The sequence below is a fragment of the Caretta caretta genome, chromosome 1, assembly GCF_965140235.1.
Source record: "Caretta caretta isolate rCarCar2 chromosome 1, rCarCar1.hap1, whole genome shotgun sequence".
Lineage (NCBI taxonomy): Eukaryota > Metazoa > Chordata > Testudines > Cheloniidae > Caretta > Caretta caretta.
In genome coordinates this window covers 246,199,362-246,215,897 of record NC_134206.1, presented here as the reverse complement: position 1 = coordinate 246,215,897, position 16,536 = coordinate 246,199,362, and the positions used below count along the sequence as shown (strand labels likewise).

The window sequence follows — 16,536 nt, the reverse complement described above, 5'->3', positions numbered from 1 at the left end:
TCTAATCCTGCTACTGCAAACTGCTTTCTACATGTGATTCCCATGCCTCCACACACAGCCCCATTGACTCATGAGTCTGCCTATGCAGAGCAGCTTGCGAGACTGGGACCTGTAATAATTCCTTCTTTCACCGTGTCTTGTCTTCATGGACTCACTAGCTCCAAGACAGACAATTCTACACTGAGAGAGCCCTGGCTGCTGAATTGGAATGGGAAGGGTTCTTATGCTAGAATAAGCATCTGACGAGTCAAGATACACGGATGTGTTGGACAAGAGTCATTATGTAAGTGACCAAGCAATTCTGGCATTCTGATTCTTCCCCCAGTGATAAGCAAAGTGACACAAAAATAAAGGATGTTTCATGAAAACAGAATAGGTTTATACCTAGTACTTTTCACCCCAGAACAAAAATTATTAAAAGTAACTCTCAAACTTTATGGACAAAAAAGACATTTATTTCACCCTTGTGTCATACAAGTGGTTTCAGAGGGTGGGGTGGGAGGGTTGGAGAAGGGTGAGAGAAAAAGTTAAAAGTTTTCTCTGGTACTACACCTGCCCCTGAATCTCTTGAACAGTTTCTGTGGCTTTACCTATTCATATTTTTAAATTTATAGGAAATAATTTCCCAATTTTCAATCTTTTTCTGGTTCCTTGATGCTGTATGAAAGACCCACACAAACAAAACGGAAATTTACTGACCATACACTGCAAACTGACTATACACAAATGCCTGTTAAATCCACAAACTTTAAAAAAGGAAGAAAAAATATTTGACTAATTTCTTTCAATTTCTTTTGTGTTCATTATAAAATAGAACCAGACACATTTTTTCACTGAAACAAAATTCTGATAAAGATTCATTAGCACTTCCATTTTCCAAACAGCTCTACTTGTAAAAATGGTAGCCTTAAACAGATAGTGGTATGACTTTTAGTTTGATGATAATCCTTTAATATTTTTAATTTGTAAAATTCTGACTTTAAAATAATAAATCAGATTAAATAGTGCAATAATGTCTTTTGGTGGAGGAGGGAGAAATTTGGTTTTCAAGTAAATGTTGAAAAATTCCCAAGTAAAAAACCCTTTTCTAATTCATACAATTTGGCAGACATTACTAGTTGGCAGGCATTATTAGTTGCCTCTTCAGTTGATGGTCTGGAACTTTGTTTCATTCAGTGTCTGCACAAATATTTAAAAAGCAGAATTTAAATATAATACAAGGAATGGGTCCCTGCTAGAGCAAGTTCCTTTTGGGCTTGGATATTCAGTAGACAGGTGAGGACTTTTATTTGGGAGTTGGCTGAGAAGGCAGTCTTTAGAATTTGAACCTTCAGATTGCTCAGTGACCTGATATCAAACAGCTCAAGAAAGTTAGTGACTGATTATACTGGGAATCTTTTGAAAATCTGGAGGTTTGGGGTTTATCTCAGATTTTCAGATTTGGATTCGGGGGTCACAAATCTGTGTTGCTGTTTTGTAGGGAAATGAATCCTGAAAACACAGGCCCTATTAATAAAATCCAGTATCTATATTTTCTTGATTATACACATAACATAAGCTGTGTATAGCAGAAATTCTCATGAAAAGCAGGGAGATTTGCACTCTCTGTGAACAATAACTGATTTTTACATTCCCCTTTTTCATGGACTCTTCTTCCAAATGCCTAAAAAGATCTGATCATAAAATATCAAGGACTATGTAATACATGATTTTATAAGTTAAAGAATATACAGGACTAATCTCTTATGAAATTTCATCTTGTAGATCAAAACTATTTTCTGAGTTACAAAAACAAAAAACATTTGATACAAAAATACTGTAATTTTTTTTTAGTCAATCAAAATATGCCAAATATTTTTTCCTCTTTATGGGGCCCTGGTATTCAGGTTCATTAAGAGTGAAGTGTTCTAACAGATAGCACTTGTGTACAGATTCTCTTCTGGTGGAAACTACAACAGTCCATTCAGGGGTCTAGTTTTCCCAGGATCTGTGCAGATCATTTCCATGAAGCTAGAGAGAATCATACCTTTGCCTCAAAGGAGGAATACAGTGGCCTGGATAATACCTCTCTGATAAAGACAATCTGCTGGAAATTTAGTTCTAGAAATTTGTAAGTCATAGTGTCTCAATATAAGGAAAGGAAAGTATGGATCTGTTTCTATTATCTCCATGTCCCCAGTTGTTCTACCTTGTTGTTCTAAGTACTTTAATCACCATGTCAGGATGGATAAAATATTAGTAACAGTTAGATGAAATTGTACCGCAAATCCTGACAGCAACAAGATAGTTTTGTTAACAAACTCCCTCTAGAAACAGTGGCAATCTTGTGGCAAGCCCTAATCATCCCACTGAGCATGTTAGGACTTAAAAAGCAACTGCATGTTATGGAGGCAGGAAGCAATTACAATCTGTTAGAAACGAAGGCATTGCCTTATAAATTGTAATCCAGTGCTGGCATGGAATGTGTTTAAAAGAAGAAAAATATTGCCAGTTTAATCACCTGAATTGCATATTTACTGATTTATCATGACAAGATAGCACTTTTGACAGAGGAACAAATCCCTTTGGTCCGAGACAACAGTTTTCTTGATTACTTCGCCAGCAACAATATTTTCCACAGAAAAATTTACATTTTTTCAGAGTAACATTTCTAAATGTCATATATGTATAAGTGGGTCTGAGTTTCCCTTCAACATCAATGGGAGTTGTGCACACGTATCAAGTGGAGAGCAACCCTGGATACTGTTTACAGCTGGTTGCAGTGGGGTTTTAACTTGTCATGGAACCTCCGGGTGCATTCAGCACTTTAGTAAGATTTCCAGTGTGTTAGTTTGCCAGTATTATATTTTATAATGACTGTTTAACAATAACCAGCAAGATATGAAGAATCTCATACTAGATTAATTTAAGGTAGGTCAAATTATGCAGTTTTAAGTCAATCGGTGTTGTACTTTTTTTTTTTAGTCTAGCATCTGAAATCTCTTCTGTGCTTACTTGGTTCTGTTTCAGTGTGGACACCAGTTTTTGCAAAGTAATATTTTCTTCTTCAAGCTCAGTGTAATCCTGAAGAAGTCTTGCCTCTCGGAACTTGTATTCTCGAATTTCATCTTTCATCCGTATTCTCTGCAACTCTGCCATTTCGTTATTCTGAAGGAGAGGGGAAAAAAACCAAAATGACAATTTCATTTCCAGCAGCATGAATGGTAAACATGGCCCCAGTGTATAACAAGGGCAACAAACAAGTAATCAAAATGATTTAACACTACATGTCAAAACAGCAGCACCACAATTTATATGGTGTCATACCACAGTTCCTAGTATTTGTTATACGGCTGGATGGACACAAATGAGCATATGAGATATGGAAACTTGAACAAAATAGTTCCAAGATTAATTTTCTATTTAAATTAAAAAACCCTCTAGTGCTTTATCATCTCATTACTTTTATTTGCTAGAAGCCTGGTTGAAAGGCTTAAATCAAAACACAATTGTCTACTGTTTTTCACTAAAGGACAATACACTAAATTCATACAGCAGAAAAATGAATAATGGTGTCTGTCTTGCAAAGATAGCTATTAACCAAGATGAAGTAATATAAGAACCAACTTCATGTTTTGAAATCAAGTACAGGTATTTATGTGCCGTATTATTCAGTAAAACCTGTTGCAAGAGACTTCTCAAACGATGGAAAACTCAGTTGTTCAACAGATGTGGTCTTCTAATAAAGCTGGAGTATTTCAGGATAACAAGAGGCAGCTTCTTAAACCCAGAGGTTACTAATTAGAGTGGTCTCATTTCAGGTTCTGCTGTATGTATAAAGTGATATAGGTAGAAGTCATTTCAACAATAACCCTACCAGTTTTCTAGACACTCATATATGTTTTCAAGAACTGCCATCAAAAAGTTATTTGACTGCACCTGATTCTAGGCTTGACAAATTTTTTGCATCTCGAGCTTGGGTTTGCTAAGGTTATTCTTCGTGGGAGACTCAAATGCTGAAGTGACCTTTAACCTCTCTAAATCATCAGATATCAGAGGCCTGATTTTAATGGTACACTTGTCTAACCCCACTGTCTTCTATGGAGTTACTCCTGATTTATAATTAGGCTTGTAATGATTTGATTTTTATCAGTATATATCAACAGAAGTTGATTTCACCATACACAAACGAATGAGAATTATTTCCATCAATAATAATCAAAATTTACAGACAGGCAAAGTAACGAAAATGCTGCTTGAAAACTTATTAAAGTTTGATTTAAGGGTAAAATTTTGACATATGATGTCGACAGTTTGTATTTTAGCAGTTATAAAGCTTTAACTTTTTGAATCTCAAAGTTTACTCTCATTAACTAATTATTGGCTGACATCCTGCAACTGTGAAAATTTAAATGGATAAAAAATAAAAAGTGTAAAAATAAACATCAATATTATCTGTTGAAATGATAAACAAAATCCCATTCTACCAAGCCTATTTATAATGGAGTAGGTGAAAGTGGAATCAGCAACAGATATGGCCTTTTAGGGTAAGACTGTCCACCACTGCTATGTATGTGAGCCCCTTCAGTCCTGATTCATGGCGGTAAGGACCATCAGTCGTATCTTCCCCCCTCCTGCAGGAACAATGAGCACTGCAGCCGCAGTGGTACCCGGGGGGCACGACGGAGTATTCTATAGTAAGAAGAATGGCTACATTCATAATGATGGCATAGACTGTGTCTCTGCTGTGATGCCAGGAGGAGCAGAGATAGAAAATAATATAATCTATGATTTCTGCAGCAGGAGAGCAATCATAGACATATCTTTCTGAAACATTGAACATCTCTGTAAGAAACAGGCACTATAGAAACTGCATTCAGTGATCTGTGTGTATCTGGCTCTGTATGCAGTGGCAGATTACCCACTGGGCCAATGGGGCCTATGCCCAGGGGCCCCAGCCAATTGGAATGCCCCCACACTCTAACCTGCTCTGCCCGCCCGGCGCTCCTGTTGCGGAGCAGGGTCTGGGCGCGGAGGCTTGTCCCTCTCCACCCGCCTGTCTGTCTGGTGTGCCTGCTGGGGAGCGGGGTCAGGGCGCTGGGGCTTGCCCCGCTCCGCCCGCCCGGTGCTCCTGCAAGCCCCCGCACCCCAATCCCTGCTCCCCAGCAGGAGCAACGGGCAAGGGGATGGGGCAGGGCAAGCCCTCAGGCCCTGACCCCATTTCCCCAGCAGGAAGGTAGGAGGGTACTGCAGGTGGAAACGGTGGGGAGGGACCTCCATTTGCTCTGGCCCAGGGCCCCACAAAAGTGTAATCTGCCTCTGTCTTTATGTACATATTAATTCCTAGTACATAACGGTGCAGTAGTAAGTGTTATCAATTCTGAGTTGATCTGCAAGACACAGATATTTAGTTTTGCATCTGGGTTAAAGTGTAAAAGACTAAAAGATAAACTATAAACCACTATAAAATATGTTGATGCAACAAAGATTACAAAGGATGACAAACAAGCACTTTATTAGACTAAGCCTTTTCATTCCAAATTAAAATTAATGAAAACTCCTGGCACTCAATTAAGAAAAGAAAAGAAACTGCAAGATCTCGAACTTGGAGCAAGACTTTAGTTGAAAGATCCCAGGTGGCAGAAGAGTCATGAAGCACCAGGGAAAAAAGGCCATTTAAATGTGTTCCTGCAACATTCCCTGCTGACTGAGCCTGCGAGTCAAACCTGGGAATGGCATTGTATATTATTTCTCAGGGGGAAGACAGCTTATGCCACCGGTGGGATAAATATAAAATACAATAAAAGAAACAGAGTTAGTCTAAGTTAGGTTAAGGAAATAATGTGTGTTGTAAAGAAAGGCCCGGACTAGCAAGTAGAAGGAAGGCCTTGAAAACAGTGAGTTATAAGGCCAGAAGGAATGAAATAGGGGGCGTGTCTGGTTAAAAAAAAAAACAACTAATGACCTAAAGGGAAGTTTCTAAAAAGGAGACCAATAGGGTGACTGCACATGGTTTTAAATAAAGCAAAAGAGAATCTGTCTTAAAAAGAGTCATGAGTCTTCCCACCTCACATACCAATGTTATCTCAAAAACCAGGGGCTATGTAAACTAGGCAAAATGGAGAAACTGCTTGTGAGCCAGGAGGGGAAGAGAAAGGGAGGAGAGGCCTTGGAGAGAGAGAAGGCTGTAAGACTACGTCTATTCTACGCAGCTTTTAGCGACACAGCTGTGCCACTACGGCAGTGCCATTAAATGCAGAGCCGCATACCTGCTGTCTGTTGGCAGGAGAGAATTCTCCTGCTGACACAAAACTTCCACCCCCCACGAGAGGCAGTGGCTTTGTCGGCAGTAGGAGAGTGCTCCTGCCGACAAAGTGCTGCTCAGACTGGCGCTTTTCGTCATTAACACTTTTGTCGGTCAGGGGGGTGTTTTTGTCTTTTTTCAACACCCCTGAACGACAAAAGTTTTGCCGACGAAGTGCCAGTTTAGACATAATCCAGATAAGATTGAGGGTAAGACTGAAAATAAGGGTGACTTGTCTCAAATTGGTTTTAGCTGAAATCAGTATGTGGCAATGACATCATTTGTTTGTTAAAGGGTATAAAAAATTATGAATTTGAAGATTCTTTGTCGTACTCTACCTGATCATGCTGGAGCACACCAGACTGAGACAGTTTTCCCTAGGTCTCGCAGAACTGTAAGTATACTGATCACATGTTTATGAATACTTTAGTACTGTATTGAGTGTAGCGACTGCTTATTTTTAGGCCGTCAGGCATGTTTAGAGAATTGTATAAAATACCATTTGACCTACACAATAAATAAAGGAATTAGTGGTTAAATTAGTGTCTGGTAATTTCCCACATTAGTATTAATAATGTCTAATATTAATAATTCCAATACCACTGAACAACTGCCTATGATTTCCATTTCTGACAGTATGTCTTTAATTTTGAGTCCTGTAGGGTCTGGGTAGACATGCAAGTCTACATTCATGAGAAATGCGAGACAAAATGGACTGAAGTGATAGCAGTATGGGGACGACACCCAGCTCTACCTCTCTTTCACGCCAAGCGTAACTGCGCTGTCTACAACCTTACCAATGCCTGGAACAGGATCAGCCCCTGGATGAAGAGCGGGTGGCTGAAAATCAACCCAGGCAACAAGTGTGTTTTAAAGAATTCTCCTTCCCCATAACAGCCCCATCCACTAAAGGAATCTCTCTCAGGAATGCTGACATGGTCCACAGCAGTCTCAGGCCCTTAGCCAATTGCAGTTTAGGAAAGGTGTGTGATAGAACAGGATTAGGGTGCATTTGCAGAGTTACACAGGAAAACTAATGTCTGGTCACATTAAGTCTGATCCAAAGCCCATTGACTTCAATGGAAAGACGCCCATTGACTTCAATGGACTTTGGATCAGGCCTATTATGCCAGTCTTTCATGAGCAACAAATTTACATACAAAATTAAATTTTAAAAAACACACAACCAAAAAAATGTTGGAGGTCAAAAATCTTAACTAGTAATTTGTAACTGTTGGATTAAGCAAAGGGTAAGAAGGTTGAACAGCTGATAACATAAAATTAAGGTTTTAACAACAAATATACAAAACTAACCAATTATTTTGTCCTATACTTAATTTTTACAAAATCCATCACATACTCTGGGATACAGTAAATATTTAAAAAAACCAAAAAAACAAAAAAACACACAAACCCCAAGCTGGCTCAGCAATCAGCTACTTTGATCAAAAGGAACAGCTCTTAGAAAAAGCAGGAAGGGGACAAAATGGCCACAGATCAAAGGACCTGAATAAAAAGGCTTTTTACCAAATCCTGATGCATTATTTCACTGATGCACTACAAGCTATTTTATTTTGGAAACGGCTCTGAGATTCACTGAATGTCTAAGACCAAGGAATTGAACCATTTTTCCCCCTAATACAACATACAGCCACTGTACAGGAAGGTTGAATGGCTATCTTTCTTAAATTCATCATCTTAAAACAAACAGAATGCTCATTCCTTCGCCACATACCACTGCTTCTCCTCCACATTCCTGGACGTATAAACAGAACCACTTATATTTCTCCTCACTCCCTTCTTTTATCCACACAGAAAATGTTACTACAGAACAATACACTATTTGCTCTGCTTAAAACAAAAAACAGCAACAGCAAAAGAACCAGCCAAAAACTATGTCTGCTAACAGTTCTGTCTCCGATGTTACCTTAAGTGTATATCCAAAGCATTGTGTGGAAGCAAGCCTATTACTTTGTCACAGGGACCAACACCAACTCAGCTGGTTATTTTGAAAAGGTGATAAAATATTTCACTAACGTAAAACACAAATCTTGTCACTGAAAATGGCATAATATTGCACTCTATACTCCAACCTCTCCCTTGGCACTTTGCAAAAGCCTGCATTATGCTGGCAAAGATCCAGCTGCAAAGCACTGCTTCATTTTCAATACCGCACCCTTTACTAGTACAGCACAATGTTTTATCATGGCTAATCTAAAAGCAATTAGTACCTAGTAGGAGCAAACGCCAGAAGAGGTCTTTCAGGCTAGTGTGTAATGTTACAGCATTTTCACTGTTATGCTATTTCTATGTGGTTTGCATGGTGAAATATTCTTTTGTCTTTTCAAATAACATGCTGAGTTTGTATTTGGTCCCTGTCACAAGTATTATATTTGCTTCCTCCAAATGTTCTGATTAAAGACATAGGAAATATGCCCACCAACAATTGTGTTTATTATTTTTTGTCAGTTTAAAAAAAAATTATTTTTACCGAACAATACATGATTATGGAGTATACAACAGTCTCCTGCTACATACGCCAGGGTGGGAGCATGACACAAGTTTCACATTAGATCACCACATCAAGCCTCTCTATGGTGTTTTTGAAATGCACCAAAATACTTTTATATGATGTAAAATGGATCAGTCAACTGGGCAATTTTCTAGATAAGCCACTAGGGGACAATTCTAACCCAAATGATTCTATGATCAGCAAAATAATTCATAATTAAACCTCACTTTTAATCATGTACGGACTATTAAAGTTCCAAGGGATGGCTGCTGATCCAGAAATATTTTCAAGAGTTTAACCAAAAGATTTTTATCACCTCCAGAGAAGATTCTTCTATCTATATTACTGTATCTGTAAAACACCCAAGAGGTGGAGCTAAAGGTACACGAGTAATGTTTTAATGCGTAGAGGTTATTTTCTGTCCCAATCACAAGAGGAATTTGGTGCAATTATTTTAATGCATCTGTGCCAAAAAAGCAAGAAAGAGACACCTATGAAACTAAAGAAAACAACAGACTTCTTGTCAGCATGGCATCAGACCGTGACTCATGTGCATTAACTATTGTAGGTGTTAACATATTGCTTAAAGCACTACTGGAAGTTATGCAGATGCTACTGTAATGAGGGCAATATAAGAACCTATATAGAATAGAATAAATCCCAAACAATGTAAAACTGAATGCACCAATTAAGATGGAACTTAAGAGTTTACATCTGCAAACATCGGACACGTCTTAAATGGCACTACTCAGATATGTAAAGTACAGTACATGCCAAGTGTCTGGGCATATGCCTAAGGGTCATGGCCGTGAACTGTGAACTCTTCAGTTCAGGGAACCGTGTCTTCCTATGTGGTCACAATGTGCCTAGTACAATGGTACCCCTATCCTGACTGGGGTCTCTTGGGCATGAAAGGAACATAAAGGCACTTTAAACAATAAGCCTTTGTAGTTAATACAGCATATTAGTGTAAGTATAATATATTTTAGAACCATTTGGTTAAGGGATTGAAGAATGCAGCATTTTGAACTTTAAGATATTGAGCCAAATCCTCAGCTGGTGTAAAATAGTGCAGCTCTACTGACGGCAATAGAATTACACAGACTTATGCCAGCTGAGGATCTGATTCATTGTACTTTTGCCTTCTGTTCACTTTTTTATTTTAAGCAGAGAATTCTACCACAGAACTGAAGTAAACACTTCTGCCTTAGTAGTTTTAGATATGGAAAATTCTGGATCAAAATGCTTTTAATTTCATTTTGTGACATCCGTTGGGTTTTGATTTTAGTTACTATAATACTAATATTGGGAGTGTGGCAGAGCTCCAATCTTGTCCCCGTGGGTCCCGGGCTTCCAGGCTGTTTATGCTAGCTTCAGAGGCTCACTGCAACCCTCCACGTAGCCCTTCTCTCTCTAGGGCCAGGGATACAGTCTACTGAGCCCTTTCATCATAAGCCAGCAATGGAGGTTGGTGAGAGAGTTCCTACAGTCTCTGTTGCTCCTACGGCCTCATGCCAAAACAGTTTAGCCTCCTGTCCTGACAGGGGCCTGTTTTCCCCTCCCAGGAGATGTTTCTGTAGTGGTGGGCTGGGAGGAACCCGGGCCCGCCCTCTACTCCGGGTTCTGGCCCAGGGACCCTAATGGTAGCAGCTGTTGGCAGCCAACCTTTTACTACCAGGGTTGCTACATTTCCCTGGGCCACTTCCCCACAGCTCTCCCGCTTCTCCCTTATCTTAGGGCTCCCTTACCAATGACATGAGGGTGTCTTCATTAACCAGCCCTTCAGCCACATTTCTTCCCTCTACCTGACTGGAGTGAGCCCTTTTATATTATCAGAGGGGCCTTAATTAGAGTCCGGTGGTAACATTAACTTAATGGCCTCACCTGACTCTTTGCAGGTTAATTGGAGTCAGGTGTTCTCATTAGCCTGGAGCAGCCCCTGCTCTGGTCAGTCAGGGAACAGATATTTGTTAATCCAGTGGCCAGTATATCTGCCTTCTGCTATTCTGCTGTAGCCATCTATAAAACCAGGGTGAGGAGGTTGGCTGATGGAGTCTCCTGTGACTGTGGGGCCTATTTTTGATCCTCTGTCCGTTCACGCCTCCGGGCAGAGTTCCTCTGGGCGGTGTCCACTGACTCCCTTGACGCCTTTGAGGAGCAGTGGGCGCTGTCCGGGGTTCTCTGCTCGGTGTCCCCGTCAGGTTCCCTTCGTTTGACCCTTTGACCGCAACCCCGTCCCTGTTGTTCATTAGTTGTCCCCCGTAATTAATTGGTTTTCCAGGTCCTGTGGAACCCCCCCTTAGGCTGGGGGGGGATCCTTTAGCAGTGGGCAGGCTTTGCCTGCCCACTTCCTGGATCTGATGTACCCAACTGGCCTGGGTCTATCACAGGAGTTAGATATGTTTACATGGTTTATTTAGTGGAATATACGAGATGCTCTTAGAGAAATGCTGTGTTATTGTTATATTATTCTTTTAAGAAGCTGTTGCATAGCACACAACTAAAATTTCATTTACTTCCCAAAACTTGAAACATTTTGAAGTGGACAGATGCTGTCTACAGGATATACCTATGTAAGCAAAAACCTTATAGGGTGTCAAAACATGAGTTATCTGGAGAAACACAGTTTTAGTGTAATTAAGAATCTTTAAATTTTGTCAGTAAATTTTTCTTTTAAATTTACAAGCAACAACAGACTGCATCCAGTCATCTATACCGCTACCCAGTACCAAGTATTTAAGTGCATAGTTTTTCATGAAACGTACAAAACAATATGAAACCAAAAGGAAATTAAAAACAACTATATGTAAACTTTGTGTTTTTATTACATGTGTATACAACGGGCCCCTAATCCCAGATTGGGGCTTCAAGACATTTCTGCAATACAAATACATAACAATGTGAAATATTCAACGTTTGAGCTGTGAAGAAGCTGTCGTTATTTCACAAAGGATTTCAAGATTTCAGAATCTGGCTCCCTTCCAAATCAGAATGCAAACCAAAAATTTCAAAATTATCTTCCAAAGGAAAATCCGTCATTCCCCCCCCACACCCCGAAGTTCATGAAAAACTATGCACTTGAGGCCCCCCCTCCCCGAAATTGTTTTGGGTTGTGATGTTTTTTGATTTTGACTTTTGTTTTTGTATGATAATTCAAAATGAAAAGTCTAAACATATTGCTGCAAAAATGTAGATATGGGGCATTCTGACATTGTCAAAACTTTTTTTCTGGTTTTCGTCCAAAATGAAATTCCACTGAAATCCACCTAATTTTGCAAAGTGTTTTGATTTTTAGAGAACTGCATATTCTGACCAAATATAGTTCCCTCAAAGTTTCTCAGACCATCTTTAGTTAACATGTCTTTTTATTCTCTGGAACAGAGCTAGGCCGATTCCCCAGATGTTTCATTGATCCTTTACAAGTATATAGTTAGGAATCTCATTTAGGCTTATATATGGACATGGGGTCATGAGCATTTTTTCCACATTACTTCACATAAAACTCAAGGGAGGGATTCCAAGTTAAGCAGAAGTCATGGCTGCAGCTTTTGGCACAATAAAAAGCCTATTTTCTTCCACAGTGAATGCTTATCAGATGCATCCAATGAAGTGAGCTGTAGCTCACGAAAGCTTATGCTCAAATAAATTTGCTAGTCTCTAAAGTGCCACAAGTCCTCCTTTTCTTTTTGTGAATACAGACTAACACGGCTGCTACTCTGAAACTTATCAGCTCTGTTAATCAGAAAACAATCAGATATGTGCACCAAAGCTAGTCTACACTGGACCAAAGTTTAAGTCTTATCTGGTGGGAAGTGCCGCCACAACCATTTGCAATGTATGTGAATTTATAGCATTAATTTAGTAATTCAGGAGCAAGAAAAATGAAAAAGGTAGGTACTTTGGTTTTAAGAACAGAATATTGTATGTATGCAATACAAAAGCCCATTTGAACATGACATTTGTAATGTACTAACAATAAATGGGATGTTTTGAAGCCAATTATGTCAGTTAGACAATTTATGATTAAACTAATGTCTGCTCTCTCGAGTCTGGGAACACCTGTCATTGTAAATTTGGGTGCCAAATTCACTTTAATCTACACACATGAAAATAAAAGGTGTGGGTTTTGTAGACACCAATACTTAATACACCCTTTTAGTTATATTTTATCTTGATTTAGAATTTAACATATTATTATAATTAATTATATTATATTATACATAATTTCTGTTTCTTGCTCCATCCTAAATTTGTTTCTATTTGGCCTTAGGAAAACATAAATAAATAAATGAATGAAAACTTCTTGAGAATAATAATAATAATAATAATAATAATAATAAAAACCACCAAAAAAAACCCCGCCAAAATGTCCTTATTCTACTGCCTTTGAGGTAGACTGTTAGGAGCTATATGGTCCAATTACATCTTTTCTTTTAAAAAAATTGGTTTGTGTTTGGGTTTTAACAAACAAACAAAATGGAAGAGTAAATCTATTTCTGCATCCTATAGGGCATATTCTACCCTCCTGGCATGGTTTATAAGGAAGCAAACCAACCCATAAGGGGGGAGAGGAAAAGCCATGCTCTCTCCTCTTCTGCCCTATAGGAGCCCCTCTCTGTGACAACATTACAATTAGAAATCTGGGGATTTTGGTGACCGCAGAGGGAATACAGCCAGGGATCAGCTGCTCTATACAGCATGATACCCGCAAGAGTTAGCAGATTTCAAAGAAAAAAATCCACTCAAACATTAACGATGCACCAAACCAGGAATGGAATAATGTGACGGGTGGTCCATCGAAACAACATTAATCCACCATGTAAACCCATTCCATGCATGCGAGGTGCCACAACACCATTCTTCCTTCCAGCCTGGAAGGCACCACATGGGGCTGGGGATCTATGCAGAGTATGTGGAGGTCGACCAGAAGGGAGGATGGGTACATAGTACCCATTGTTTCCCACAACTGCATGTGAAAGCTAATTAAAAGTGAACTAAAGCCTGAGTCCCGATCCTGCATCAGGATCCATTAGTGCCATCCCTGTGTCCATGCAGAGCCCTCTTGATTAAGTGGAACTCTGCATGGGCACAGAAGTCTAAGGCCTTGTCTACACTGCCACTTTACAGCACTGCAACTTTCTCGCTGAGGGCTGTGAAAAAACACCCCCCTGAGCGCTGCAAGTTTCAGCGCTGTAAAGTGGCAGTGTAGACAGTGCACCAATGCTGGGAGCCACGCTCCCACGCTGGTAGCTACTCCCCTTATGGGGGTAATTTTTTTACAGCAGCCACGGAGCGCTTTAACGTTGTTAGTGAAGACATACCCTACATTGGAGGATCCTGATGCAAGATCAAGGCCTGTAGCAGTCGAACTCCCCTAATGAGACACACACAGAGTAGCGATATTCAGAGAAACTGAAAATCAAATATGATAATAATTAGGGCTGTTGATTAACCTCAGTTAAGTCATGCAATTAACTCAAAAAAATTAATCACAAAAAAATTAATCACGATTAATTGCAGTTTTAATTGCACTGTTAAACAATAGAATACCAATTGAGTGTGTATTTAATATTTTGGATGTTTTTAATGCATTTTCATATATATTGTATTCTGTGTTGTAATTGAAATCAAAGTGTATATTATTTTTATTACAAATATTTGCACTGTAAAAATGATAAAAGAAATAATTTTCAATTCATCTCATACAAATACTGTAGTGCAATCTCTTTGTCGTGAAAGTGCAACTTACAAATGTAGATTTTTTTGTGTTACATATAGAGTCATAGACTTTAACGTCAGAAGGGACCATTATGATCGCCTAGTCTGACCTCCTGCAGGCCACAGAATCTCACCCACCCACTCCTATAATAAACCCCTAACCTATGTCTGAGCTACTGAAGTCTTCAAATCATGGTTTAAAGATTTCAAGGTGCAGAGAATCCTCCAGCAAGTGACCTGTGCCCCACGCTGCAGAGGAACGCGAAAAACCCCCAGGGCCTCTGCCAATCTGCCCTGGACGAAAATTCCTTCCCGACTCCAAATATGGTGATCAGCTAAACCCTGAGCACGTGGGCAAGACTCACCAGCCAGACATCCAGGAAAGTATTCTCCGTCGTAACTCAGATCCCACCCCATCTAACATCCCATTACAGGCCATTGGGCATATTCACCGATAATCAATTAATTGCCAAAATTAGGCTATCCCATCATACCATCCCCTCCATAAACTTATCAAGCTTATAAGTGCTTGCCACTGCTCCCCTTGGAAGGCTGTTCCAGAACTTCTGGATGGTTAGAAACATTCATCTCATTTCAAGTCTAAACTTCCTGATGGCCAGTTTATATCCATTTGTTCTTGTGTCCACATTGGTATTGAGCTTAAATAGTTCCTCTCCCTCCCTGGTATTTATGCCTCTGATATATTTATAGAGAGCAATCACATTTTCCCTCAGCCTTCTTTTGGTTAGGCTAAACAAGCCAAGCTCTTTGCGTCTCCTTTCATAAGACAGGTTTTCCATTCCACAGATCATCCTAGTAGCCCTTCTCTGTACCTGTTCCAGTTTGAATTCATCCTTATTAAACCAGAACTGCACACATATTGTGATACACCCAGGCCAGTTGGGTACAGCAGAGTAGTAGAAGGCAAATATACTGGCCACTGGATAAGCAGTTTCTGTTCCCTGACTGACCAGAGCGAGGGCTGCTCCAGGCTACGGTGGACACATGACTCCAATTGGCCTGCAAACAGTCAGGTGAGGCTGTTAAGCTAATGTGAACGCCTGACTCTACTGAGGCCCCTCTGATACTGTAAAAGAGCTCGCTCTGGTCAGGTTGGGAAAGGAAAAGGGAGCCAGAGGAAAGGAAGTGTGACCGAAGAGCTGGGTAATGAAGACACCCTCAAGCCACTGGAAAGGGAGCCCTAAGGTAAGGGTGAAGAAAGCATTAAGAGAGAGAACCGGGAGAGCTGTGGGGAACTGGCCCAGGGAAGTGTAGCAGCTCTGGCAGTGAAAGGTTGGCTGCCAACAGCTGCTGCCACTAGGGTCCCTGGGCCGGAACCTGGAGTAGAGGGTGAGCCTGGGTTCCCCCCAACCTGTCACTACACAAACACCTCCTGGGAGGCGAAGACAGGCCCCTGTCTGGACAGGAGGCTAAACTGTTCTTGAATAAGCCCATAGGGACAACAGAAACTGTGGGAGTTCTCTCACCAACCTCCTTGCTGGCTTTATGATGAAAAGGGCTCAGTAGACTTTAACTCTGGCCCTAGAGAGAGAAGGGCTTTGTGGAGGGTCGCAGTGAGCCTCTGAGGCTAGTATAAACTGCCTGGAAGTGCGGGACCCACGGAGACAAGGCTGGAGCTCTGCCACAATATCTGCACTCAAAACCAAAACAATGTAAAACTTCAGAGCATACAAGTCCACTCAGTCCTACTTCTTGTTCAGCCAGTCGCTAAGACAAACAAGTTTGTTTACATTTACAGGAGATAATGCTGCCCTCTTCTTATTAACAATGTTACCAGAAAGTGAGAACAAGCATTTGCATGGCACTTTTGTAGCTGGCATTGCAATGTATTTACGTGCTAGATATGCTATACATTTGTATGCCTCTTCATGCTTCAGCCACCATTCCAGGGGACATGCTTCCATGCTGATGATGCTCGTTAAAAAAATAATATGTTAATTAAATTTGTGACTGAACTCCTGGGGGAGAATTGTATGTCCCCTGCTCTGTTTTACCCACATTT

The 16,536-nt window shown here is 40.2% G+C and overlaps 1 protein-coding gene across 11 annotated transcripts in view; it reads right to left on the bottom strand.

Annotated features, from left to right (window-relative positions):
• Positions 1-16,536, bottom strand: part of BICD1 (BICD cargo adaptor 1) — a 253,737-nt gene that overhangs the window by 81,077 nt on the left and 156,124 nt on the right. For all 11 annotated transcript variants that reach the window (XM_075122705.1, XM_048829753.2, XM_075122697.1 and 8 more), the window contains one exon: positions 2,995-3,147. In XM_075122705.1, coding sequence (XP_074978806.1) covers positions 2,995-3,147 — 153 coding nt within the window. The remainder of the gene's footprint in view (positions 1-2,994; positions 3,148-16,536) is intronic.